General features: G+C 35.8%; 2 protein-coding genes across 10 annotated transcripts in view; one reads left to right on the plus strand and one right to left on the minus strand.

Annotated features, from left to right (window-relative positions):
* LOC107758237 (RAS guanyl-releasing protein 1-like) overlaps nucleotides 1–8,303 on the plus strand; it is a 24,459-nt gene extending 16,156 nt beyond the window's left edge. For 2 of the 5 annotated variants that reach the window (XM_016575921.1, XM_016575920.1), the window contains exons 9-17: nucleotides 860–1,135; nucleotides 1,495–1,575; nucleotides 3,296–3,400; nucleotides 3,586–3,695; nucleotides 4,850–5,000; nucleotides 5,087–5,123; nucleotides 5,200–5,337; nucleotides 6,883–7,079; nucleotides 7,560–8,303. In XM_016575921.1, the coding sequence (XP_016431407.1) occupies nucleotides 860–1,135; nucleotides 1,495–1,575; nucleotides 3,296–3,400; nucleotides 3,586–3,695; nucleotides 4,850–5,000; nucleotides 5,087–5,123; nucleotides 5,200–5,337; nucleotides 6,883–7,079; nucleotides 7,560–7,721 (1,257 nt within the window). In that variant the 3' untranslated portion in view covers nucleotides 7,722–8,303. Of the gene's footprint in view, nucleotides 1–859; nucleotides 1,136–1,494; nucleotides 1,576–3,295; nucleotides 3,401–3,585; nucleotides 3,696–4,849; nucleotides 5,001–5,086; nucleotides 5,124–5,199; nucleotides 5,338–6,882; nucleotides 7,080–7,247 lie in introns of all 5 variants that reach the window. The other 3 variants (XM_016575922.1, XM_016575925.1, XM_016575924.1) reach the window with 3 other exon arrangements.
* LOC107758236 (heterogeneous nuclear ribonucleoprotein U-like protein 1) lies at nucleotides 8,168–26,637 on the minus strand. 5 transcript variants are annotated; one of them, XM_016575918.1, is made up of 16 exons: nucleotides 26,469–26,637; nucleotides 25,600–25,794; nucleotides 25,323–25,487; nucleotides 21,708–21,948; nucleotides 21,524–21,597; nucleotides 21,296–21,435; nucleotides 16,833–16,932; nucleotides 16,629–16,741; nucleotides 15,441–15,707; nucleotides 14,388–14,510; nucleotides 13,722–13,850; nucleotides 11,779–11,947; nucleotides 11,032–11,245; nucleotides 10,800–10,946; nucleotides 10,537–10,713; nucleotides 8,168–9,289 (listed from the first exon to the last, which is right to left on the minus strand). In XM_016575918.1, the coding sequence occupies exons 2-16, from the start codon at nucleotides 25,769–25,771 to the stop codon at nucleotides 9,154–9,156; spliced, it is 2,367 nt and encodes a 788-aa protein (XP_016431404.1). In that variant the 5' UTR covers nucleotides 25,772–25,794; nucleotides 26,469–26,637; the 3' UTR covers nucleotides 8,168–9,153. The 5 variants fall into 5 exon arrangements, with proteins under 5 accessions (XP_016431404.1, XP_016431405.1, XP_016431402.1 ...); XM_016575919.1 differs by lacking the exon at nucleotides 26,469–26,637 and adding an exon at nucleotides 25,947–26,166 and having other exon boundaries at nucleotides 10,800–10,942; nucleotides 11,036–11,245; nucleotides 21,708–21,927; XM_016575916.1 differs by lacking the exon at nucleotides 26,469–26,637 and adding an exon at nucleotides 25,947–26,166 and having other exon boundaries at nucleotides 21,708–21,927.
* Nucleotides 26,638–27,780: the final 1,143 nt, after the last annotated feature.

A 27,780-nucleotide genomic window follows, 5' to 3' on the forward strand; every position in this document is an offset into this window, starting at 1 on the left:
ACTCGAGACCGGTGAGTGGTGCAGGTGTCGCTCATTATCAATTACTCCACCGGCCTCGCTCCGTTCCCACGGCTCTCGGCCCCGCCCCCACTCGTCACAGCGCATAATAAATGCTAAATATTAAAAAAGATAAAATGGTAATATTTTAATAAGGTTAAATTCGTTAACATTAGTTAATGCATTAAGTATCATAAACTAACAGTGAACAACTGTCATTTGTATTGCATTTATTCCTGTATGTTAATGTTAATTTAATGTTAAATATACTTGTTGGTTGTTAATTTATGTTTCAAAAATAAGATTTAAAAAGAAAAGAAAATTCATACATTTATTTAGCAAGGATGCATTAATCAAAAGTGACAGTAAAGACATTTATAGTATTACAAAAGATTTCTATTTAAAATTAATGCCTTTTTTAAATGTTCTGTTCATCAAAAAACTCCTTAATCATGGTTTTCACAAAAATATTAAGCAGCACAGTTTTCAATATGTTTTGAACATTTATATATATATATATATATAAAAGTTATTTAAAATTGTAATAATATTTCAGAAAATTACAATTTTTACTGTATTTTTGATCAGATAAATGCAGAATAAGAGATCTTTTGAAATGCAAATGTTTGAACGGTAGTGTACATTGTGGTAATATTCATTTGTTCAAATTAATATGATAGTATATGTTGAAATTAACAACCATGATTCATAAATATGTATTATTTATTGATATTTTATGTTAAATAGGTTAAATAGTACATTAGCTAATGTTAAAAAAGTGCTACCATAAAGTGCTCCGATTAAAATAACAGAATGAGATCTAAGTTCTCATAAAGGCTCAATTCATGTTGTTTTCCCACAGACTCTCAGCGAGCTCACCGAGCTCCTGTCGTCCTACAGCAACTATTCAAACTACAGGCGCTTGTACAACGAATGCACTGGATTCAAGGTGCCCATCTTGGGTGTTCATCTCAAAGACCTGATCTCCCTCAACGAGGCACTGCCAGACTACCTTGAGGACGATAAGATCAACCTGGGGAAACTGCAGCATTTATACAGCAACATTAGCGACTTGTTGGCCATCCATGACTGCACCCCACCGTTTGAGGCCAACAAAGACCTGCTGCACCTGCTAACGGTGAGACAGAGGGAAAACGGTGGTTTGAGAGGGATTTGTTGTCAGACGAATGTGTTACTGGAAAGCCTCTCTTCTCGGAAATGTTTGTTGTGCCCCATGTTATGGGTTTTGAATACCTGACTAGGCCCCATCAGTACACAGAATAAGTGTGCCTATTTAGAAGCATGTAAACATGCCTTTATTTCATTTCCACAGAGGGCCTGCATCTATTTATTTTTAAGTCGAAATTAGTATTTTTAAAATCAGCCCTCATCTGGTTGTGGTTATGTTCGGCTGTTTGTGTGTGACACTGAGAGATGTGGATTGCAAACAGTGGGCGTCCTCTCATGTGTAACCGTTCTGCCCCGCCTTGCCCACAGCTCTCGCTAGACTTGTGTTATACGGAGGACGAGATATATGAGCTCTCCTACACCAAGGAGCCCAAGAACCCCAAAATTCAGGTGAGGCCCTCAAAATAAACATTGCACTGTAAATTGTGTACATATATGGCCTTGCTATAGGTCATGTTCAGGATTCAATCAAACCCCTAGGCCCTGTAAAAAAAAATAATAATTTTAAGTTGTAAATAAAACAAAAAATATTGGAGGATGTTTTATAAGAAAATACTATTTCAGTCTTTTATGCTTAATCCAATGTTACTTGCTGTTTCTTTGTTATTAATTGTGAAATTTACTAGCAATTTCTGAGTGACAATTGTTTAGTTTCAATGACGTTTCTTATACGTATAATTAGGGCTGTGCAAAAAATCGAATGCGACAATGAATCGCCAGCGATTTTGAACGCGATTTTGTGTAACTTGTCAGTGAACTACAGCTCTGTGTAGTAAATGCCGCTCCATCTGAACGCACGTGCTGGAGATTTACTACTAATCACCAGAAGCGGCTTTACTGACGAGATTCGCATTCGATTTTTTGCCAACCCCTACTTATAATAATTTAGATACAATTTATGTATTTCTTATATATTAATTTATTAAATATATATTAATTTATTTAAAAATATATATTAAAAATGCCATTAACACATGCATAGAAAAAATGGTGCAGGATTTACTTGGGTAACAATTTTCACTCAGAAATTACTAGTAAATTTCACAATTAATTACAAAGAAATGACAAGTAACACATTGAAATAAATATGAAATTTTGAAATAGAAAGACTGAAATAGTAGTTCCTTATATTCCAAGTAATAACAAGCAATAAAATCAGAATTTTTGAGAAAGAGATTAATTTTTGGCTGCAATAATCATTCTGTGAGTTTTACGAAAAATAACAGACGAAAAATCCCACAGACAAATACCATATATAGACCATCATATCATAGAGAACCGGAGGTGTGCTCTTTTTACATGGAGCAGCGAGAAACCAGTAGGAACACTGTAGCAACCACATAGAAACGCCCTTAAAACCACTCAGAACACCCTGGTAACCTCAAACAGCACCCTGGCATTATTGCCCTTACGAAAATTACCTATGTTTTTTTGGCGTATTGATTACCATTTGTATAACCACAGATTTACTGCAAATACCACGGTTAAACTATGGTTAGTGTGGCAAAACCATGGTTAATTTGTAGTTACCATGGTTTAACTACAGTAACCATGTTTGTTTGTTTGTTTGTTTTTTGTAGTAAAACCATGGTTGATTTTCGTAACGGTGGGAACAAGCAGCACCTCGGTTTTCTACAGAATGTACGAAAATATAGTTGTCTCTAACATCTAAAGACTGCATATACAAACGTTGACTTATTTTACATATGCAACAGGCTGCCATTCATGACTTGGCCAGTATTTTCATATAGTCTGACCTTGTATGTGACCTGTTTATAGACAGGGAGTATCCCGTGCTAATGTGTGGGTACAGGGCTCAGCGCACTCCTCTTTGTGCAAACACACTTCAAAGAAAACCACAAAAAAGACACATTGCTGAAAGACGCACGATCGTTATCTTTGTCGCTTTCAGTGTGGGTGTCGTTACGTGCAAGCTTTTTTGATTATTTCCTATAAAGCCTCTGCCTGTGACAGCATTCGCGTTTTACAAATAAACCAGCATCATTTGTATAGTGTTTTCACAGCAACGTTTCTCAGTTGCTAGTCTTATGCGAGTTGGTGTTGAGTGTCAAAACAAAACTGTCATGTCTCTAACCACCCTTTGCTGTAGCCCGTAGCTCCGGTAAAGCCCCCAGTGGTAGCAGAGTGGGGATCGGGAGTGACTCCGCGTCTGGATCCCGCCACCATCTCGAAACACGTTAAACAGATGGTGGATGTAAGTGAGAAACGTGTTTATTCCCACTTTTAGGGCCAGTTCCTTAGTGTGACACTGCGACGGCCGGTTCCTGGCTGTCCACTCTCACTTCCTTAACAGCGTGTGGGCCCTTCAAGCCCAAATGTCACATTTTAGATGTCAGCGTCTTACATTAAAGAACACAATGATTGTGTTGCCCCCTACAGTCTATCATGAAGAATTATGATTTGAACATGGACGGCTACATTTCTCTGGAGGACTTTGAGAAGATCGCTGCAAATTTCCCTTTCTCTTTCTGCACACACGAGAGCGATAGGTAAGATGAGGCCTTTTACTCTCTGATAGACGCGACTTTTGAGAACATACAAGGTTGTGTTTATGACAGAAATGAATATTTACTCTTTAGTTTAAAAGTTTGGGGTCGGTAAGATGTTTTGATGTTTTGAAAAGGAGTCTCTAATGCATTTATTTGATCAATATTATTACCATTTAAAATGACTGTTTTAAATTGTATTACATATTAAAATCTTATTTGTTCCTGTGATGCATAGCTGAAATTTCAGCAGTCATTACTCCAGTTTTCAGTGTCCCATGATCCTTCAGAAATCATTCTAATATGCTGATTTCAGAAATATTTCTCATTATCATCAGTGTTGAGAACTGTTTTGCTGCTTAATATTTTTATGGAAAACTTGATACATTTTTATCTGGATCCTTTGATGAATAGAAAGTTTAAAAGAACAGCATTCATTTGAAATTGAAATCTTTTGTAGCATTATTAAAAAGAAGAAGAAAAGAAACATACCGACCCCAAACCCCATAAACTTTTTCTATGATGAACATACTTTCATTTTCTGAAGCCATCTTTTATATTAACGAAAACACGCCTCATTAAAAGGCTTAAGTATAAAAATACGTATTTAAATAAGTTGGTATTTATTTATATTTATTTGTTTGTTTGCTTTCCTTTGTTTTTTTTTAAAGGCAGATGAAGTTTTATTTGCTAAATTAAAGTGAGTGAGTGTGGTGAAACCAACATGCAGGAAGCCATTCTGTTGTCATGTGACAGAGAAAAACATAAAACAGGAAATACAGTATCACAGGGGACCCCTGTAGACCTTTGAAATATACAAATTTTTTTTAGCCTTTTTATGGCATGGCAAAGTTAGCTCAGGTTTTCTAACCCCAAGAAAACGTCATTATATTCTATATTTAAAATTGTAGGATATGATATTTAAAAAAATAAATAAAATAAACCTCTTACCTTAAAATGTATACACCCACAGTGTTCATTTGTTTGTTTGTTTAACGATTTATCACTTTCAGTGTACTGATGGAAACTACTGCTTAAAAAAATGTGATAAGAGCAATTAATTTTATTTGATTGTTTCTAGGCCTGATTGACTTACTGTATGTTAAATTCTTTAAATGAATCAAATCAGTTCTCATCATGCTTTATTTATTTTTCAGGGAAGGAGAGATCAGTAGAGCGGAAATCACTTCATATTTCATGCGTGGGATGTCAGTGTGTGCTAAGCTCGGCTTCAACCTCCACAACCTCCACAACTTCCATGAGACCACGTACAAAAGGCCCACATTCTGCGACACCTGCGGAGGATTTGTGAGTGTTTAAACTGTGGACCAAGGGACTTGTGCAATTTTGACTTGTCTAAATTGTCTAACTTTTTTTCCTCTATTTTCCATTAGTTATGGGGAGTCATAAAGCAGGGCTACCACTGCAAAGGTTAGAACATACAGTACTGATCAATATACTGTCACCTCTGCACCAGCGTAACCCTGCTGCCCCTCTCTCTCTGCAGACTGCGGAGTAAACTGTCATAAGCACTGTAAGGATGTGGTGGGAATGGAGTGTATTAAGAGGTTCCAGGTGACCAGTAGCTCTTGTCCCTGCACCCCGGGCCCCGTATCAAGCCTCCACACTAAGGGCAACAGCTGGAGTGAGTTTTTTATATCAGTCTTGATACATTAAGGCAAAATAACCCCCAACAAAGTGATCATAGCAAAGAGGGGCCTTGTGCTCTTCCTGAAGAGGTTAATTTTGTGATAATGACTTTTTGACTGTAAACAATACCATTTATTGAATGCTTATTTGTGACCCTGGACCACAAAACCAGTCTTAAGTCGCTGGGGTATATTTGTAGCAATAGCCAAAAATGCATTGTATGGGTCAAAATTATAGATTTTTCTTTTATGCCAAAAATCATTAGGATATTAAGTAAAGATATTTTGTAAGTTTCCTACCGTAAATATATCAAAACTTAATTTTTGATTAGTAATATGCATTGCTAAGAACTTCATTTGGACAACTTTAAAGGAGATTTTCTCAATATTTTAGATTTTTTTTTGCACCCTCAGATTCCAGATTTTCAAATAGTTGTATCTCGGCCAAATATTGTCCAATTCTAACAAACCATACATCAAACCATGTATAAATCTCAATTTTGAAAAAACTGACACTTATGACTGGTTTTGTGGTCCAGGGTCACATTTATCAAATGAATCAGTTAAATAAAATTATGAAATTTAAGAATTATTTTATTATGCACCAAGAATGAGACCATGGGGTGATCATGAAACATGAAACTACCACAGCTGAAGTAAATGCAACACACTCTCATGGTAATCTGTAACTATTTTATATTTTGAGGAATTGGTGGTGAATTCGAACATTTTCGAAATTCGTACATTTACATACGAACTAATTAAATTCAGGTTTAGGGGTAGATCTTCATGGTTGCTTTTTTTGCCTTAAATTTTTTTTTTTTAGAAACAATTGAAAATACCACCTTATAAAATAGTTACGTTATCGCATGAGATTGGGTTGGGAAACCGATGTCAGGACCATCTGTGATCATACAAATGTGGAAGAAATATTAAGAATAGTATGCTTTTTCCAAATTCTGCCATTGTTTATTTTTTTTTCTGTGACGATGTATTTCTTATTGAAATAGGAAGTTTGGTTGGGCTTATCCTCATCTATTTATCAATTTTAAATGCAAGTTATTGAACTTATTGTGATTGATTGAACCATGCATTCCATTTTTACTGACCCTCATAATTTTTCTTAAACTGTCTTCAAGCTTTTAGCCCACTTACACCCCGCCGCTAAATTCAATTTCAATCTCGCATTCACATCAGCCTCCATCCAAATCAACAACCAATAGACAGAATCAAGTCCCGCCCTACTTTTTTATTTTATTTTTGATAAATCGCTTCACTTGGATGTACAACAGGGAAGTCTGTCGCTACTTCAGTTACACTGCAACACTAAAATAGCTAATAATAGGCTTTACGTACATTATGTCATAGATATGAACTATTACTTGCTACATGCTTTCGATTGTAAATGGGATTGGAGGTGTTGTAATTCTAGAAACTGTTTGATTGGAGAGAAGATTATATAGTCCAGAATGTCACGCACAAGTCCTTAATGAATTGTTAGACTAGCAGATGATTTACATGTTTTCCCGCCTTTCAATCAGGTTCTGAAGAGGAAGCATTTGTCTTTCCTAATGGAAATGGATCTGAACACACCAAGGGCCAAACTTCATCAGACAGCGACGCAGAGGCGGCCACACTATCCGACAGGTCCACTCAGACGGACCCAGTAGATTGGACACCGGTGGCCAAACAGAAAGATCGTCTTCCTTCCCAGAAACAACATCCACCCCTTGAAAAGGTATTTCCATGAAGCACTTTTTTTTTCCAACTACATTCTCTACTTTTTCACAGCGAGTATGGTGGATATTTTCAAAAAATACATTGCATAGAAAGCTAATTTGGTGAGCAAGACTGGGTAGCATACACGTTTTGAAACTAACGTTACCTACCTGCCTTATCATCCCAGAGCGCTACGCTACCAGCAAGGGTGCGAGGTTCATCTGCCCCTAGTTCTCTCCTACAGGAGAAAATGGATGAAATGAAGCTGAACAAAGATAAACGAAAGGAACCAGACTGAACTAGTCTGTGCATGTGGCCGTTTGTTTGTGTGGGGTGGAACTGTTAAATACACTGGACAGAAAAGACTGAAGAACATGTCCTCGTCTTTCTCGCCAACTGTCTTGTTCTATTGTCTTCAACAGATTGTTCATGACGTTCATTAAATGTGATGCAATTCTACCCAGAAGGGATTTTATTTAAGGAATTACTGCTCCCACAGGGCTCTTTAAAACCCTGTCGGTGGATCCGTACGGTAAGAACTCTCTATGCACCAGCGTCAACTGCCAGTGAGGACCAGATCAATGGACTTCACATTTCCACAAGCACTCAAAGGTGGATGACTGCTACATCATCAATCTCACTACCACTCATCTTTATATGAGACAGACGGACTGCCTTACCTTTGTCATGAAGAGCGAGGTTCAGTTCAATTAATACAAAACTGTTGCCTTAATATTCACACTGATGGAAAATATACACTGTGAACAACTGTATTGAACTCGAACAGCAAGAATGTACCTCCTCTGTTAAGGGACGTGATTTCGGTGCTGATATAATACCCACAATGCATCACTGTGCCTTATGTAATGAACAATTCATTGAGTAGGAGACAAAGGGTATTATATCACTGTTTATTTCAGACAATAGTCCTGTCTCAATTCAAAAAGATCACAATCTGCTTTATTAGTGCTCTTGTCCATTCGGTGTATTAGAGCAGGAGCATTAATGAAAAAAAGAGCGGGAGAGTGACATTAAGGGTCGATTCAAACAAACACTGTGGACCTATTTTAAACTGTTTTTCTTATATGTTTTCTGTTAGATCTTTTGTCATCTCCAACTTGAATGTCTGTTTTACTAAATCTTGAGTTTAGGCTATAGATTTTTATTTATTGAGGAATGATAAAGCTTACGTATTTTCCATAAAGCACTGCCTGATGTGATTAAAATATAAATTAAAAAGTGATTGAGATGCTTCATTCATTTCATGAGTCCGGCTATATATAACAACACTATTGTACATCATGTTTGTATCTTAAATCATCATCAGAGTCACGGTGGTGTTCTATAATTTAATTCTCAAAGCAAAACTGGACTGGACAGGACAGAACAAATAACATCCACAAAGAACATCAAGAACTAAACATTTCAGAGAAAAATGCAGTACATTCTCAGCCATGATGATCATCGACACTCTTAAAATCAGCTAGCATTTTGGATTATCAGGAAGAATAAAACTTTTTAGTTCTCAACACAACATTCTTCATCTTCTCATCTTGTGTGGTTGCGATGGCAACGAGTATATCAAACTAAACAACTACAATTTAAACAAAAAAACATGCTTTTTACGGTCACGTCTTAACGTGTTAAATTAAGGCTCATGATAGTTGATATGAAAAGCATCTACATTCCAAATTAAATGGAATTTAGGCAAAACAAAACTTGTTTTTGGCAAAAAAAAACAATCAGTGTTGAGGAAACATCTCAGTTTTTACACCTGCAGGCTGTTTGTGGTACTACAACAAGAAGCACCTCGCAATAAAAATATCTTTCACATATACTAGACATCAGTCATATCTCTGCTCTTATTTCAAACTCAGGGGTTTGGTGGTACTAACTAGTATAATCATATCAGTAAAGTTTATACGGAGTCTTTTAGCTCAAAACAATCATTAACTTATAACAGTCAGCTTACTATGTTTTGGAAAAATGTGCAACTGGTTTAACAAGATGTACAAAAGAGAAAATAAATGAAATGATGGTAGTTAAAGGGGAAGGATGTATTGTAAGTAGAGAAGCGTGGCGTGTGTGTGTGATTACGGAGGTGCTTCCTGATTACTGTGAGCCGTGTGAGCTCTGGCTGCCCTGCTGTTCAGAGTAATTCCCATATTGAGCGTAGTACTGGTTCCACTGGCTCTGATTCTGATAATACTGCTGCCACTGCTGCGCATACTGAAGAAAAACATCACGCATTAATAAAAGGACATATTTTACCACTTCTACATGTTGATCTTTATGAATATAGTTTTACATTTCAATCATCTCATCTAATAATGACAAAATGTGTTTAAATGTTACAAGACAAAAACGATTTTACAACACATTCAAGGAATATTTAAAAATAAAGTAAACTCTATCAACAGCTGCTGTGGCATGCAGACAATTACAAAGTCATTCAGTTTATAAAAAAAGGACAGAAATTGCATTTACAGTAATGCATTACAATCTAAGTCAGACAAGTGTCTCACTCAGAGGGTTTAAAAGCAGAAAGCTTGTATTGTTGTTACTCAAGGTTATTCAATAAAAACACTGAATGTTATATCACATTATTATTATTCCTAGTTTAATCATATGGAAACCAAGCCAAAATAACTCTAAGCTGGTTCTGAGTGAAAGGATTCGCTACAACAGACAAGCTTAGTAATCGATTCCATAACATTAGACTCAAGCTTGTTCTAATAATGTTTAAATGTGGTCACTTTTTTTAATAATAATACATTAGATAGAACTAGATCAAGTGGTGGAATACAGAAAGAAAAAAAAGAAAGAAAAATACAGTTCAGTAATGTTAGACGTTTTTAAAGATTTTTTTATTTTTTTATTATGTTAATCGTACCTATAAATCCAAGGCAAGCACTTTAAAACTGTTATTGACAGAAATGTAATAACCTTGTAAAACACAAAAAAATAAAGATATTAAAAGTTGAATAAAAGAATAAACGGAGAGATAGATTTTTCTTCTATTTTCAAAAGGAACAAATATTTTGGTTAAACTTAAATATTTATTACAAGGATAGTGATGAATAGTTTTGAAATGAACTTCTTTTTCTTTATTACAAAATGAAAAAAAAAAATTGTTGGGCACTGTCCATACCTTCTGAAAATTACCATTTGGGTAGAGTGCTAACATCTGCTGTAAGCTTTAGTAATTTAGATATTATTAACCATAATAAAACTGCAGAAATCCATTCATACATTTATATCCACAATACTAACTCCATGTATAAAAGGTTGATGGATATTCCTATTTTGTAAAATTTGACCAAGAACAGCAGATTAGATGCTTTCAAAACCATTAAAAATTTTTTTTTTAAAAACGAGAAATCAAAATGATTTTCTGTGGTATTCAACAGGATGCTGTCATAAATGCTGTCAACAGAGCAAAAGTTGTTTTTAATAGAACATTGCTTGTATCTCACCTGTTGATACTGCTGATTGTAGTTCTGTTGGTTATACGATTGTCCAGATCCTTGATTGTCATGGTAACCTTGCCCATAATCTGGGTATTGGTTGTAGCTGCCATAGCAGCCTTGGTTGTAGTTTCCTTGGCTATAGTTATCCTGGTTGTAGCCTTGATTATAACCCTGATTGTAGCTCTAAACAAAATGTGAGAACAAAACAAAAACATCAATCTCATGAAGCTAAATATCTGTCACAGATACATGGTTGTGTACAGACTCACTCTGCTATATCCCTCTTTGTTATAGGAGCCATAGGGGTTGTTAGTGTAGCTTCCTCCAGACTGATGGTTGCTGCTGTATCCATCTCGACGGTCTTTGTGATTCCCTCCCCAGCGGTTCGGATTGTAGCCATCACGGTTATAACCTGACAACATCAGAGAGCAAGAGGACGCCTCGAAAAACACTAATGACAGACTTTTTAATTAGTTGGCATGACACACTAATAAGGTCAATTCACCTCCTCTCAACCCTCCGTGGTTGTCGTACCGCTGGTAGCCGCTTTCACGTCTACGGTGTCCCCAGTTATCGAAGCGTTTCTCAGGCGGAGGCCCAGCCTTCCGGCCCTCCTCATTGTACCGTTCGACCAGCTCATCAGCCTCTTCTCTTTGCAGCGCAACGTAGGTCACTTCATCCAGGAAGTCTCCAACCTCTGGCAGCACAAAGTTGGCTTCAAAGCCACGGAAAGAGGAAAGAAGGTGGGACAGATCACACCACCAGAAGACAAAAAGAGAAACTTGATAAAATGCTGACTTCACCGACAGAATATTGCTAAAGAAGGGTGGGAAAATGATGCAAGAAAATAATTCGTATCAAAACAGAAGAAGTGTAAATCACGAACACTATTGCAAACCAAGTGCAACCTCAATAGCATGTTTGGAAAAAGGGATTTTTGGAACTAATGTGTATTTATTATGACTAAAAGGACAGTATTAGTATGAATTCTTATCTTTAATGAATTCTTTAAAAACAAGAATGCACTTGCTTGGTTTGCAGCATCTCGTGTATCATAAAGACATGGAGGTGAGGGTGGGATGATCAAAAGGACCCAATCAAACTGAGGACAGAGGTCCAACATATAAAGCCGTTTTCTTTGATGAAGTGATATGTGTCTTTAAAGTCTAATTACAAACCAAAAAGCAAAAGTGATGCAGATCTGTTATCTTCTCTGATTTCTATTGTTTCACATAGCAGCGCTCCTACCTTTCATTTCTAAAACAGCATGATCGGGCACATCCTTCCCTTCCTCATGAGTTTGCTTAAACGTTCGCTCTTTTAAATCCTCGTCCGTGGGACAAATTACAATAGCCTTGCGATGAAACCCTTCAAAAGGATGCATTTTTCGTCTCTGGGCTGATCCATATACATTTGTCTAGCAATAGTGAGAAGAAAGAAGCAGAAGCTGTTCATTATTGTGTGTTTTGTATTCTGGCTTTGCTTTTCCCAGGAGAAAATCTGGAACCCTGCAATGAAGTGAGAGTGGTTTTTCTTTCTTTTCTTGCACCTACTGATGGACTCTTACAACACCTCACACTTACCGTACAGAGGTGTCTGTGAGGACCTGGATCCTGAAACAAATATGTAACTAGGGACCCGCAGTTCTAAATTTGCCACATTTTTTTTCCCTTGAGTATATACAGTATATTCTAAACCCTGGGATAAATTAATTTATATGACTATAATTTTTAGTGTCAAAATGCTTTAAAAGAAAGAAGATTGAAATAGCTTAATGGATGCTTCCTTAGGAAGCCTTCCTTTTTGTTCCTTTGAAAACAGTTATAACAGTTAATATTTTATAATAGTTTATAAAACCCATTAAATATTTGAAAGCTTAACTTTCTAGTTTAAAGGTGACATGAAATTGAAATTACAATCATCTGCGATCATATATCATTGCGATGGGGACATTTTATGTGCTAGTTTACACATACAGACACAAGTAAAAAAAAAAATTTAAAAAAAGATGTGCACAGATGTGTATTTTATAATAAACACCGCAACATTCAATAAAAAAAATGTCAATTTTGATTTTGTTATTACTTTAACAAGACAATTTAGAGCATAGTCATTTTTTATTATTATGGCATTCCTACAAAAGCCTGATGTCAAATTGTAATAATCAGATTTCAGAGATAATTTCAGCTCCACCATGTGCAAAGTAGAATAAGGAACCAAAAAAAGACAACATTTTGTTTGCAATTATGTGCTCAAAAACCGATTAATGTGAAATTCGATACAAGACTCGAAAAGACTAAATATTTTATAACAATATTCTGTTCCACTGGCAGAGAAATACCAATATTCCAGAAATGTTAAAATAACAAAACAACATGAGAAAGAATACTTTGGTTTCAGTATATTATTTTATTATAATTCTATTCAGAACGGGTTCTCGCTTTTCAAAAAAATAAAAAATAAATAAATACATTTAAAATTCTCTGATATTTCCATGTCCATGGGAACCCAGAATGTTGTCTAGCTCATGTACAATAACCAGTTTAATTGTAAATTCAATTTAATACAATAACTGTATATTTAAGATGTAATGCAAATAAACATCATCTATACTCACAAAATACTTAAAATAAGAGCTAAGAAAAAAGCTTTCCTATTCTAAAAGGGTCTCCTTTACTTACCTTGACTCATGCGTCTCTTTGTGGTGCTTCAGGTCTATAGACAGACATATAGACATATATCACTTACCTGAGAATACTTACAGACTCAACAGTTTGGGTCCGTGTGACTCTACCTACCTTACAAACCAGCTCTGCCCTGAAAAACTAAGAAGGTTAGTTTTACCACTTACCTTGTTACTGAAACAGGATAATGGACATCTATTTAAAAGCAAGGCTATTTCTTATATTACTATTGCAACAAAACGTCTTTTTCTTACTCACCAGGCTGAGATTACTTGTCTCTCAGCATCTTAATACAGTCACGGGCTACCAGTACATTATCAGATAGGCTCACAGGAAATGCAAGATAATTGAAACGCTAAAAAGAACATGTTTGATGCTAACAAATATTCTAACACTTCAGTATACAATATTCAATCAAATACTGCTTCTTACAAATTAGAAAAAGAACATCGGAGCTCATTCATAGCTATGTCTTCACTGGGAATCACAGGAAGGTGTTTACAGTACCTGATCCAAAATGTAGTTCCGTCTTTTGCGGGCAGCAATCTGGATCAGTCGGTTCAGGCACTGAGTGGCCTGCTGAATCAGGATGTCCCAGCGCCCAGCATAGTTTCGCTGGCGACGCAATCCCATCATCTAAGACCATAACAGAACCATTTAAAGACCATAAAAGTTTTTTTTTTAGAAATATACACTAACGTTAAAAAAATTGGGGCCGGTAAGATTTTAATTTTTTTTTTAAATAAGTCTCTTATGTTCACAATTTATTTGATCAAAAACAATAATACTGTGAAATATTATTACAATTTAAATAACTTTTCTATTTTAAATATATTTTAATATGTAATTAGTATAATGTAATAAGTAAAAAAAGCATTTATTTAAAACAGAAATCTTTTGTAACATTATAAGTGTCTTCACTGTCACTTTAGAACGATTCAATGCATCATTGCTGAATAAAAGTTTTCATTTCTTTCTTTCAAAAAACAAACAAAAAAATCTCACTAAGCCCAAACTTTTGAACAGTAAATTGTATATTTTTATACAATTATTTACATCACAAAAAAAAACAAAAAAAAAACTGTTCCATTCGATTGCACTTGTTTTGGACCCAAAAACACGATTTCTTTTCAAATGTGAACAATAAAACACTTTTAAACATGCTGATCCTACCTTCATTTTCTCCATGATGGCGTTTGTGCCCAGGATGTTGTACTTCTTCTCTGGGTTCATCTTTGCATGCTTAGTGGCCCATGTGGTTTTACCGCAAGCAGGAAGACCAACCATCATCAGGACCTACAGACAAAAATTATATTCTCTGGACAGTACACATTTATTTAAGACCATATATACTACCATTCCACAGTTAGGGATGCTATGTTTTGTTAATGTTTTGGAAAAGTCTCTTATGCTCACCTAGGGAGAATTTATTTGATCAAAAATATAGTAAAAAATATTATTGTGAACTATTATTAAACAACAACAACAACAACAAAAACTTAATGACATTTATTCCTATAATGGCAAAGCTGATTTTTTTTGCAGATTTGATGCTCAAGTAACATCTTATGCCCGGTTCAGACTACACGATTTTAGCCCGATTTTGCCACGATTTGCTTGACGTCGGGTGTCGTGGGGATTCGTAAACGACAATGGGCGTCGGGACGCAAGATTCCATCGTTTCAGCTCGTGTAGTGTGTCATAGTGGACGACAACTGATTCCGCGTCTGCGATGCTTCACGACATCACGACAGAAAGACTAGCATGTTTAATTTTTTTCCCGTCGTCCACGACGAGTTCTGTCACATTGGTTATGCTGGCGAACTATAGCGGAAGTGCTATAGAAGTCAGTCGCTAGTTCCGCCTTCTCGATGACACCGCGCGCGTCGTTAAAGACGGCACGCGATGAATGGTCGGGAAGCAACGTGTAGTCTGACATGTTTCTTGTCCACGACACGACAAGATTTTAGGAGTCAAAATCGTGTAATCTGACACAGTGACTATCGTGACCGACAAAAATATCGTGTAGTCTGAACCCGGCATTACTGACCCCAAAATTTTGAACGATAGTGTTCTATCTAGTGTAAGATTTTGTCAAAAATGTCAAATATGACATATGTCATTTGTCTTAAAGATGATGTTATATAAATCTTTACTGCAAAGACAAAGTGAAACATAAAATCTAATGCTCACACTACCTGTACGGAGCTAATCAGGAGAATTTACCTCACAATCAGATTTGTTGGTGGGACCAACAGTTCCTCTGACCCTGTTCTCTATGTTGACAGCCCCGATGAATGTGTAACCATCTTGCAAAGGAAAGAACGGATCCGCTCGTTGCCCGAAGTTAAACCCAACAGAGCAGTTCTTCACCAGGATGTGAGGATACAGTGCACGACCAGCCAGTTCTTCTTTAGATACGTGAAATGCCACATCAAGCCACTTCCCGTTCTTTGAGAAAGCCATTTCCACCTGCTCATGACTGTCAAAGTCCTGTAAAAGACAAATATGAAACTGTTTATCATGTCAACTACTTTATTTAGGTAGTTAAATGTTTGTTATTTTGCTTTCCTTTCATTATTCTCTCAGTTCCAAAACCTAGTAAGCTGCCTACCTTGACAGAGGGTCCCATCCCAATGCTGTTCAATCAAATTAAAATTAGAGCATTTTATATATTTTTATTTTCAGATGAGCATCATATTGTTAGCGTAGCAACATGCTAATGCTAAACTCAATTAGAATCGATTTGTGCAACACCTGAAACTGCAGTCTATGTAGTCCGTTCCATATCAGTCACTTATAGGCATTTTATTTTATTTAAGATGACGCCACAAGGTGTTGTCACATTTACTGTTGATCAATGCATTTTGTACAAAAAGAAAGCAGTTAATGATAATACAAAAATAATAAACATCCAAAGCTATTCTGCCAGCTATTAAACAAACCAATCCTAAATAAGTGCTTTCCAAATAGCCTCTTTGTTTTATTCATCATTTTATAATATTAAAGTTTTATACAAAACTGGATGAGTAGATACTACTAGAATGAGTGCTTTGTATATTGAAGATCTTCAGTTTTGCTTTGCGTTACGAATCTCTGCCCACACAGAGATCACTGCCGAACCAAGAGGCTTACTATTGGTCAGCACTGTAAATTTGTGTTAAAGTTAATCAAACTTGAACCCAACACGAAATTTGCATAGTACAATTTCTTTTTCACTGTAAATCTATCAGGCAAAATTCTTCATTTAAATGATTTTGTTTGTGAAATTTCAAGTAGGTAAATGTGACTGCACCTTTATTTTGCAGTATACAGCAAAAAGTTGACCAGGTTTTGCAACAGAGCCACTTGTTGACAGATTCCATAATTTTGAAGAAGAAGAAAAAAATGAATAAAACTTAGAATAGCACTTACAATATAACATCCAATGACATCACTTTCACCAAATTTCTCTCCGTAATCTTCAAATTTGCAACAGGTAGACTTTTTCCCTGTTCCGCCATACCCATAAGAGACTGCCTCCTCTCCTGAAACAAAGTAATTCCCTACATAAGAACCCAGAAAGATCATTTCTATAACAAACCCTCGAAGTCTGTGAGTGTGCTTGTGATTCCTCACCAAGCTGTGTGCTGCAGGAATCCAGAGACCACCCGACTCTCACGACATGAGGGTCAGGCTCACTGCTGGGAAGATGCTTCACTGGTAGATATTCCAGAACCTCGAGGCAAAAACCAAGATTATGTAAACTATTAAATTGATTTAAACATTAACTACAGAGAAACAACTAATCTAAACTACCATTCAAAAGTATGGGCTCAGAAAGATTGGAAAGAAATTAATACTTTTATTCAGCAAGGGCAGATTAAATTGATAAAAGGAGACAGTTAAAGGGATAGTTCACCCAAAAATGTACCCCCAGGGCATCCAAGATGTAGGTGACTTTGTTTCTTCAGTAGAACACAAACTGAGATTTTTAACACAAACCATTGCAGTCTGTCAGTCTTATAATGGAGGTGAATGGGAATCACAATAAAACTTAAAAAAAACATGCACAAACAAAACCAAATTAAACCCTGCGGCTCGTGACGATACATTGATGTGTAAAGACACAAAACGATCGGTCTGTGCAAGAAACTGAACAGTATTTATTTGTTTTTATTTATTACAGACCATTGACACTATCTACAATCTCAATTAGGAGTGTCAATGGTCCACTTGAGAGATAGGTGGCGGTAATGCACTTATAAGTCTGCGATCCACATTAAAGCAAGAAGAAGAAGAAGAAGAAGAAGAAGAAGAAGAAGACGCCTCACGCGCCTACTGTTGAGAACGCGCTCAGGAGGATGCGCCGCTGCTCAGGACAGTTCGAACATTTCGGACATTGCGTGAATCAGAGGTAAAAAAACTATATAAATACTGTTCAGTTTCTTGCACAGACCGATCGTTTTGTGTCTTTACACATCAATGTATCGTCACGAGCCGCAGGGTTTAATTTGGTTTTGTTTGTGTATGTTTTTTATTTGTTTTATAGTATGTTTTAGCCGTGATTCCCATTCACCTCCATTATAAGACTGACAGACTGCAACGGTTTGTGTGAAAAATCTTTGTTTGTGTTCTATTGAAGAAACAAAGTCACCTACATCTTGGATGCCCTGGGGGTAAGCAGATAAACATCAAATTTTCATTTTTGGGTGAACTATCCCTTTAAGACATTTATAATATTACAAATTATTTCTATTTCAAATAAAGGCTGTTCTTTCTATGCATTAAAAAATCCTAAGAATGGATGTATCACGGTTTCCACAAAATATTAAGCAGCACAACTGTTTTCAACATTCATAATAATAAGAAATATTTCTTAAAGGGTTAGTTCACCCCAAAATGAAAATTCTGTCATTAATTACTCACCCTCATGTTGTTCCAAACCCGTAAGACCTTCGTTCATCTTCGGAACACAATTTAAGATATTTTTGATGAAATGTTAGAACTCTCAGACCCTGCACAGATAGCAACACAACTGTAATGTGCCCAGGTCCAAAAACGTAGTAAGGACATCGGTAAAACAGTCCCTGTGACATCAGTGGCTCAACTTCAGTTTTGCGAAGCTACGAGAATACTTTTTGAGCGCAAAGAAAACAAAAATAACAATTTATTTAACAATTCTTCTCCCCCGAGTTACATCTTCCTCCATTTTGGAGAGTACCCAAGAGCGTAATCGACGTAATCAGCGTTGTTTACGTTCGGGGGAGAAAGCGCGCATATGAACGTAATCTGCGTAATCAGCGTTGTTTACGCTTAGGGGAAAGATTGCGTATGCATTGTGATACTCTCTAAAATGGCGGAAGCAGGGTTTCTGCAGACATGAACAAGTTAAATTTAAGACTTTTTAAGACCTTTTTAATACCACCTTATATGAAATTTAAGACCTAAACCTGTAATGGAAATACACATTTTATTACATTAATATTTAATGTGTATAAATTAAAAAGAAAACAAAATATCTTCATATTCTGTGTGGTGGTCAGATAGAAATTTATCTTTTCCAATAAGTTTAAATAGATTTTTATCTTTTATGGGCATTTTACCTTTATAAAGCCATTTTTCTATAAGTGTGCATTACCTTTTGAGTCAAATTCTTATATTTAATCACTGAATTAGAATAATAAGACATTTGGGCTGTTACCAAGCAAATGAAATCAGTATCAACAAAATTAATCTTTGCAATCCAGACATAAGCTGCACCTGAATTGGCATTTAGATGTGTTTACACACTGTTTAATGCAGAACATGAATGCATTTAACCTGCAGTTACAAATGCATAAATAATGTTTTCATATATTAAACATAAAACATTGAATTACTGATATTTGAAATAATAAAAAAAATGAAAATATACTTTAAATGTGAAATTACAACCGCCAGTAGGTGGCAGCAAGTCACTGTTAATAAGTGATTCATTGCGACTGAACCAAATCATTTAAACGAGTGATTCATTCAGGAACGAATCACCATCATGTTGCTCAAAGACGCAAAACAGTGCTGTGGCTTTGTTTGGAAAAAAAAATAATCTATCACATTTTTATATGGTAATTTATGGAGAAAAAAGGCACTCTTCCGTGTGAAATTGATGAAAAACTATATGAAGTGGTATAAATATACACATTTTCTGCCCCTATGTCTTGAATTTGTGATCATTCTGAATGTATTTTAAAGGGGTGGTTCACTGCGATTTCACTTTTTTAACGTTAGTTAGTGTGTAATGTTGCTGTTTGAGCATAAACAATATCCGCAAAGTTACGAAGCTGAAAGTTCAATGCAAACGGAGATATCGTCTTTTAAAATTCTGGCAGTTTAATGCCTACAAAAACAGCTGGTAGGGACTACAACCAGCGTGGTCCGTACCCATATGAAGTACCTATAGGCTGGATGTTTCTCAAAGGCGAAAGCGCTGTGATGTGAGGCTTTTAACTCTGAGAAGAACAACAGGGGGTCTTTTAAATTCAGATCAGTACTGTCACTACTTCAGCACAGACACAAATATGCACAAACACAATCAAAAGCAGCCGTTAATCCGCGCAGACACTCACTGTTGTTGCGCACTTGGTTTTGTTTTGTTTGAATGTCATCATTAACATCAAATAATTTTTTTCTATTCAATTTTTTTGAGATTTGACAACTCGATCTCATGGCAATTCTTGCATATATTACGAGGTGGCTAGCAAAAATCATATGAAATTGTATGAGTGAGGTCATATGAATTTGTAAGATTTTTGCTAAATCGTACGTATTTTACGAGTTCCCCAATTCGTATGAATTCGTACGAATGACTTACCCCTAACCCCGCCCCTAAACCTACCTGTAACTGGAGTCTAGACAAATCGTACAAAATCGTACGAGTGAGGTTGTATGAATTTGTACGATTTAGCCACCCTGTAAAATATGTACGAATTGGTTGTGAGATAGCATTGGACTTGAGACTAAGGCTCGAAATATAGCGTGCATATGGGTTTTATTTAATTTTTTTATCGTAATTTTGATAGTGTTTTATTGTGCATGTGAATATTCCCATTGGTTTTCAGTTGGTTTGTGAGTGAACTCTATACACCAGTTCAAATGTGTAGAATTAAGAATGAGATTTGAGACTTGCAAGTTTTAAATATAGTGAACACACATTAGTTAGCACAGCGATCATTAGTTTTTATAGGGAAGTCATCAAATCTGCTAGACAATTTTTGCTTTTTTTGCAATTGCTCTCACATCTTTACTGACAAAAGTTTGAAATGTGAAATGTAATTATTTAAAAATTGTTTATAGTTTGCGTATTATAGTGCATATAAATGCCCATAGATGCCAAAACATCATTGGTTCTCAATTGGTTTATGAGTGAATGCTACACGCCAATTCAAATGTATAGAATTGTGAATGAGTCATTTTTTATCATACACAATATTAATTTTTAGACTGAAAAGAAGATTTTGGATTGTTCAAACAGCATTTTTGGAAAGTGTTCACCCGTAAATGTGTCAAAGACTGACAGAGAGAATAAATTGTTGAAGAAAGTTTTTTTTTTTTATTTGCACAAAAATATTTTCGTAGCTTCATAACATTGCGGTTGAACCACTGATGTCACATGGATTATTTTAACAATGTCCTTACTACGTTTCTGGACCTGGGAACATTACAGTTGCTGTCTATGCAGGATCTGAGAGCTCTCACATTTCATCAAAAATATCTTAATTTGTGTTCTGAAGATGAACAAAGGTCTTACGGGTTTGGAACGACATGAGAGTGAGTAATTAATGACAGAATTTTCATTTTTGGGTGAACTAACCCTTAAAGCACCAAATCAGCACATGATTTTTGAAGTTTCACGTGACCCTGAATACTGAATAATGGCCGCAGGAATAAACTACATTTTAAAATCGAAAGAGAAAATAGTTATTTTACATTGTAATAATATTTTACAATATCACTATTTTGACTGCATTTTGATCAAATAAATGCAGCCTTGGTAAGCCTAAGAGTATAAACATAAAAAAAACATTACAGACCTCAAACTTTTGAACAGTAGTGTTCATTACCTTCAGCTCATAGCACACGTGTCCCTTATTTACACCATATGTTGCTCGTGCTCCAGACCATAGGTAAGCAAACCCCTCGATGGTTAAAGGATAGCCGCTGCAACGGTCTCGAGAGACTTTGAAGTGCAAGTCGCAGTTATCTGTTGAGGTTTACAGAGAGAATTCCATTATTATGACTATTATAGAGACATCATAAATCATAATTACACAAAACAAGCCCTCACATACAAGCATCAATGACCACTAGTGTGCCATCAAAGTCTTCCTCATCCTCTTCAGCAGGAGGCAGAGTTGAGTGGGACCTGTGATTAAGAAAATCACAATGTAAATGTAATAGCACTTGTTAGTGTGCATTAAGTCAAAATCCTAATGCCGATATAGGATTAAAACAAAAGCATTGTGGTAAATTCACCTCCTGTCTTCACGGTGTTCATAATAGCTGTAACCGTGGCTTTCATCATAGTGCCTCTTGTGGCCATAATGTGCATGTGCGTCTTGTTCAGTCTTGCTTTCTGCATTCTGTTGGCTCTCTTGATCTTCCCATTCACTGCCGGGGTCAGAACGCTGCTGTTCTTGTTGCTCCGTCTTTATCTCATTCTCATTTTTCACCTTTACTGGTGCCACTTCATGTTCTGTGAAACAATAACATGGCTCTAGACAAAAAAAAAAAATCAATTAAGGAGCCATTGGCTCCTATAAGAAACAAAATTAGACGCCAAATAATTTTTTTAAGTGCCACAGAATAAACGCGTTGTATTTATTTATTTATTTTAACACATCAACATTTTAGTCATACTGTCATGTGTTTATGTCTCATCTTTTCTTGTCTTTATCAGCATTTTAATCCATCTTGTAGATGTCCTGGGAACTAAGGTTCACTTAAACATCTTTTCCAACTTGAGAGTCTCAAAGAATTGTTTATTACACAGAATCTGTGCCAATATCGCAGACCATAATTATTTCAGCATCACGTGGCCATTGGATGTAGTTTGGGCTCCTCCTCAATGCATCCTATAAATGTTGTCATACATCTTGCACACATCCAGTCTGTTTTTCTTCATTAGTAACATGCAACTATATAAGAGGTGTTGAATTTTACCTTTAGCTCCTTGCATTCTTTCTTATCACGCAGACAACAGGTTAAGTAAAAATATGAATATGCGATATAGTACACATATTTAGCAAAATGCTCCTCTTTATAGTTATATTTTTCTAGCTGATTGATGAGCTTATAGACGCCGAATGGTTATTCTGAGGTAAATGTATTGTTGCGTGGCATTGTTTACAATCTTTACACATTTTCCACAGTTTGAAACACTGCATGAGCGATTACATGAGACATTTCAGTAAATTGTACTGTATCTTATAATTTACCTTTTGATGTCCATTCATGTTTATTTCGTACTATAGTAGTAAAGAGAAAGATATGATGGGTTCACATGCCGCTTGAACTGAGGTGCTAAAGCGATCGCTCATGCCACATTAAAGAGTGACGAAACAGTATTCATTGTTTGCATTTCGTTATGAATTTGGCAGAATTTTAAAGCTGATACTTTGTGTATTAAAAGGTAACCGGGCACAAAGCATATTGAGATTACTGGACGGCAAGTGTGCTACAAATAATATGAAGTTATCGCATTAACAGAACACAACATTAGGCCTGTCACAATAACAACTTTTTGTTGTGCATAGACTTGTGCCGGTATTCGGTAATGCGATATATCACGGTAATGAATATGCACTATATTGTTATCGTGGGCACTTCTAAATACCGTGAATAGTGCAATATATTGAAATTGATATATTGATTACCCCAGAAGTAATTGTGATAAGCGATATTATTGTCATTTTAAAGACCATTTTATGCCACTGAATATATAATCATAATGTAACAGCATAATAATGCAAGAAGGCCTACACACTTCCAAATTACAACAAACTTTACATTTTTAAGAATATTTAGATCATGGAAATGAAGTATCAAAACATTAGCTTGAATAAATAGTAAATAAACATTTTCTAACAAAAAGTGCAAAGTAACTAGTACAAAAAAAGAAAAATGCACAAAGAACTTGTATGGAGATTTTTCCCTGACCTTCCTTTCTCTGTAAATTAAGGGTGCACACTATTGATGGAAAACACAATCACTACTTAGCAGTCAGATGTCCGTATGCACAAAGGCACAGATCCCTATAAACACAGTGACATTAATTTATAAGTAAATATAATGGGCGATATATTGCGTCACCAAAAATTATTGAGGTCATGTACATATACTGCGCGATAATTCGATGTATTGATTATTGCGACAGGCCTACACAACATATAGACTAAAGATCTTGAAAACAAGAATCCATATTAGTAACTTATCGATTATAAACGAGAATGGTCAACGATATTGCTAATGTCCAGACAGCTGACTGCTTTACCTGTTGTAGTTTGCTCAAGCTGTGCACGAAACAGACACTGCTTTTCTGCACTTTTACTTCGCACACCTCCGTTATTTTCAATCTCTCTCATGCTGTCACAACTGGAGCTGCTTTTAGCAGGTGTTTGGCAGTGATGAGGACTGTTTTTCCACAACATAAAAGATGTGATCGCAAAACAAGCAGGAAAAAAAGACATTACGTGCAAATTTTTAAATCATAACATGTAAATTTATATAGTCGCCAGTGGCAATTTCAGCAAATATATCACTCGCAAATTAATATTTTTGGTTGCGAATGCGACCGTTTTTTAGGTGCAGTCTGGAGCCCTGAATAAAATATTCAATATAAAGCACAGGTTCTCAACCAAGGGGCCTCAGCAAGCTACGCCTCAGCAAACGTCCAAAGGGGCCTCAAGATGAATTAAAATGATTTGAAACAAGACAAAACAAGCATTAGAATATAATACACTAAAACTAATAAAATGAGTAAAACACAACAAAAGATTGGAGTTGTACTGCTGTGTTACAGTGGAAAAACAGAATTTTAACCACTGATTCTTTGCAGCCTCATCTTTCGAAAGTGAAAATAAAACGAATTTACTCGTATTCATCTCGACTTGAAGTTAACCACACAAACAAGCTACAGTGTTTGTGGGTGGGTCAAGTTGTTTGCGGCCGGCTAATGTAAAACATAGGTGGGCATTATGCAAATGTGCTGTGACGTGTAGCCATCACGGAAGTGGGATGCGAATTACTGACAACTCGTTTAGACTGTTCAGAGTCTATTCTTTCTTTTGGGAGAAAATAACTTTTTATCGTGTAGTGGTAGACTGATATAATGCCAAGGTTGATATTTAGCATTTTTTAAATTATTGACATCAGCCTTTAAGTTTTTCTGTCTAGTCAATAAATGTCGGAAACGGGATTTTAGTTTTTACAGCGCCGTGAACGTGCAAACTGGATGCAGACAGGAGAGTTCTGCTGTCACTCAATACGCATCAATGACAAACTTTAAATCCTTGATTTCTATGCTGCGTTGTATCCAGTTGGCCGTCATGTAATATTCACTGTGTAATTTATGTAAAATTAGCATTACCTGGTCTTAATTTGAGAAAATAACAAATTTGAGATTTACAAGATTACTGAGTGTACTGTCGCTTACTGTTTACTTCCTTTTATTCATGTTTTTAAATGTCTATTTGTGAAAACTATAAGAAAATAATATGTTAAAATAACAAGCTATTTTTTCATATTGAAACATTTCAAAATGATTTATTTCTAATTTAGTAAACATTATGTAAAATAAACATAAATTTCACTGCAGCATGTTATTTGCCACCTTTAAATTGAGTTTACACACACACACACACACACACACTGAGCTCATTTTCTCAACTGTGCTGCTTCTCACACAAGCACTATTGTGCGCAATTCATAATCTCATACTATATATATATAAGAGCTATAAATCTATATCGTTTGACCACTAGAAAATATCATAACTCGTAATTATGTTTACATGAACAAGCCTGAGAGTCAAAAAAATCTAAATTGCTGATGAAATCCATTCAAACTCAAAAATGCCAGCTGCAGTCTTACCCTCCTTGGAGATTGTCTCAATGATTGCCTGTTGTACATTCACAGTCTCTGGTTTATTTTCATCTTTAGGGACTTCAGAAACACTGGGGTGTATATCAGAGCCCTCTTTCTCACCAGCCATCTGCCCTTGGTCAGAAAACTCATCATTCCCAGCCTCTGCAACACCTGTCACAGGCAAACATGCAATGAAACCAGAAACGTTTCAGCCGAATGCGTTTTTCATCATCATTAGTCAAAACATGCATCAAATGATCTTGTCAAATGCAAACTTGAGAACCTGCTTCTGTCTCATCATTGCAGGTGGGTTCCTTTTCAGCCTCCAGAGCCGCCTGCAGCCGCTCAATCAGATCCACTTTGAGGCCTCGGGTGTCCAGTCCACGCTTCTGCAACTCCTCTTTCAGCTCATTCACTTTCAGTTTCTTCACATCCACACTCATCATGCATGACATAAGAGGAGATCTCCCTCCCAAACCTGCCAAAATGGATGTGAACCATGACGGTTTCCAAAACATCAATAAATGCTGATGCATACATATCCACAGTTGTGCTTTAGAACGTTAGCTAATTTTTAGCATCTGTCTAAACTGGTCACTAGCTGACTGATTCAAAAACCAGCTTAACAACCTTGTTGCTGATCCAACATGGTCTTCCAGCTTGCACCACCTAATGACCAGCTCAGACTTGTTAGAAACCAGTTATCATGTTTCAGAAACCAGCTAGACCACTTTATGATCATGTGATAGCTGGTTTGTTGCTGGTCCAAGATGGTCTATCAGCTTTATTCAGTTAATAACCAACTTGGATCCGCTAATGGCCAGGTTAGACCAGATAGAAACCAGCTATTATTTCCCAAAACACAGCTACTAGTTTAAACTGACAGGGTGGGTCATTTACACAGCTAACTGGCTAAATCACGTGCACACATAAGTTGTGTAGTAAATGCATTGGCAAACAAGCACATCTACTATAATTCAGTAAATGCATTCACATTATGATGTGATATAATGAGAAATGACACATGCACATGTCTGATTTGTCAAGCTACAAAAAAACATGCTGTGCCAGCTAACTCGGCTCATGTAATTTGACGTGCATTTCTCTAATGAAAATTCTAATATGTCAGTTAAAAAGGTGTCATGGGCTTACCACAGCAAAAGCTCTTGTTTAGCTGAAGAAGTGTGTTTGAGTGGTGTAAACGCAGAACTACAACACCGCGGGGGCTTCAGTACAGAGCAGCAGAAGACATACTGAATGTTGTTCATGGTGTTTGAGTACTGTCACCTACTGGACACATCTAGAATATACCGATGGTTTACAAGCAAGAGATTGAATTTCTTCTGGACAGACGGTACATGCCTTTATTCAGTTCATCATCCATCCCAGTCAATGTGTACTAATGTTACTCTTTTGTTCATCTAATACCCAATAAAATATATAACAAATAATATAATAAATAATACCTTTGTATAAAATATAAATATTTCATATTTAAGGATAAAATCATTTTTGTAGAAAAACTGAAGCGTCTTTACTAAACTAACTTAATATACCACATTATTGATTAATCATGAAGTGCATGAAAACTTACATTGTCAGGGTTTCCCAAACAGGGGGTGATGAAGGAACTGCAGGGTCGTGAAAAGCTAATAATTAGCCTAATTAAATCTTTAAAATTTTAAATTACACATATGCTGTGTGGCCTCTCAATATTCACCTGACTAGTGGCTGGTCTGAGTGTGCAATTCTACAAAACTTTCTGAAAAAGTAACAGGCTTTTTTTTTTTTTTTTAAGGAAAATTCAGAATCACTAAGAATTCATATGTTATGAATATGAATTCTTTACAAATTATACAAATTATTTTGTAAAACAAAATAATGTAATTTCATGTTTGGAATCTGATTATGTAATGCAGTTACTGACAAGCAATATATATATATTTACACCTGTCAAAAGGTTGGAAACATGATTTTTAAATATTTTATGTTGTCTCCTATGCTCACAAAGGCTGCATTTACAAGGGGTATAGAGGGGTATATTTCCTGTGATGCAAAGCTGAATTTTCAGCAGCCATTACTCCAGTCTTCAGTGTCACAAGCCTTGAATAAAGTGAAAAATTAAGTGCTAAAACTTTACAAAAAAAAACCATCAGAATATTTCACTTTATTTTACAATCATAAATATGCACCCATATACACATGCCATATTAAACACAGCAGTCATTTATTGTAATGAGGACTTTCTTGCAGGACACACAGAGACGGCTCTCTGTTTCCTATATCGAGGGACACATCCATATTTACTATATGGAATTTGTCATTCAAGTATCAAAAATTCAAGTGCATTTTCAAATCATTAATAAATGATGAATGCCCAACTCCATCAGCATCTTATATGAAGAAAATGTTATGAAATAACATCCAAACTGATGAGCAGAATAATAAGTGGTCAAATGTTGGC

Source organism: Sinocyclocheilus rhinocerous, unplaced genomic scaffold (genome assembly GCF_001515625.1).
Source record: "Sinocyclocheilus rhinocerous isolate Xijiao unplaced genomic scaffold, SAMN03320098_v1.1 scaffold23, whole genome shotgun sequence".
Classification (NCBI taxonomy): Eukaryota; Metazoa; Chordata; class Actinopteri; order Cypriniformes; family Cyprinidae; genus Sinocyclocheilus; species Sinocyclocheilus rhinocerous.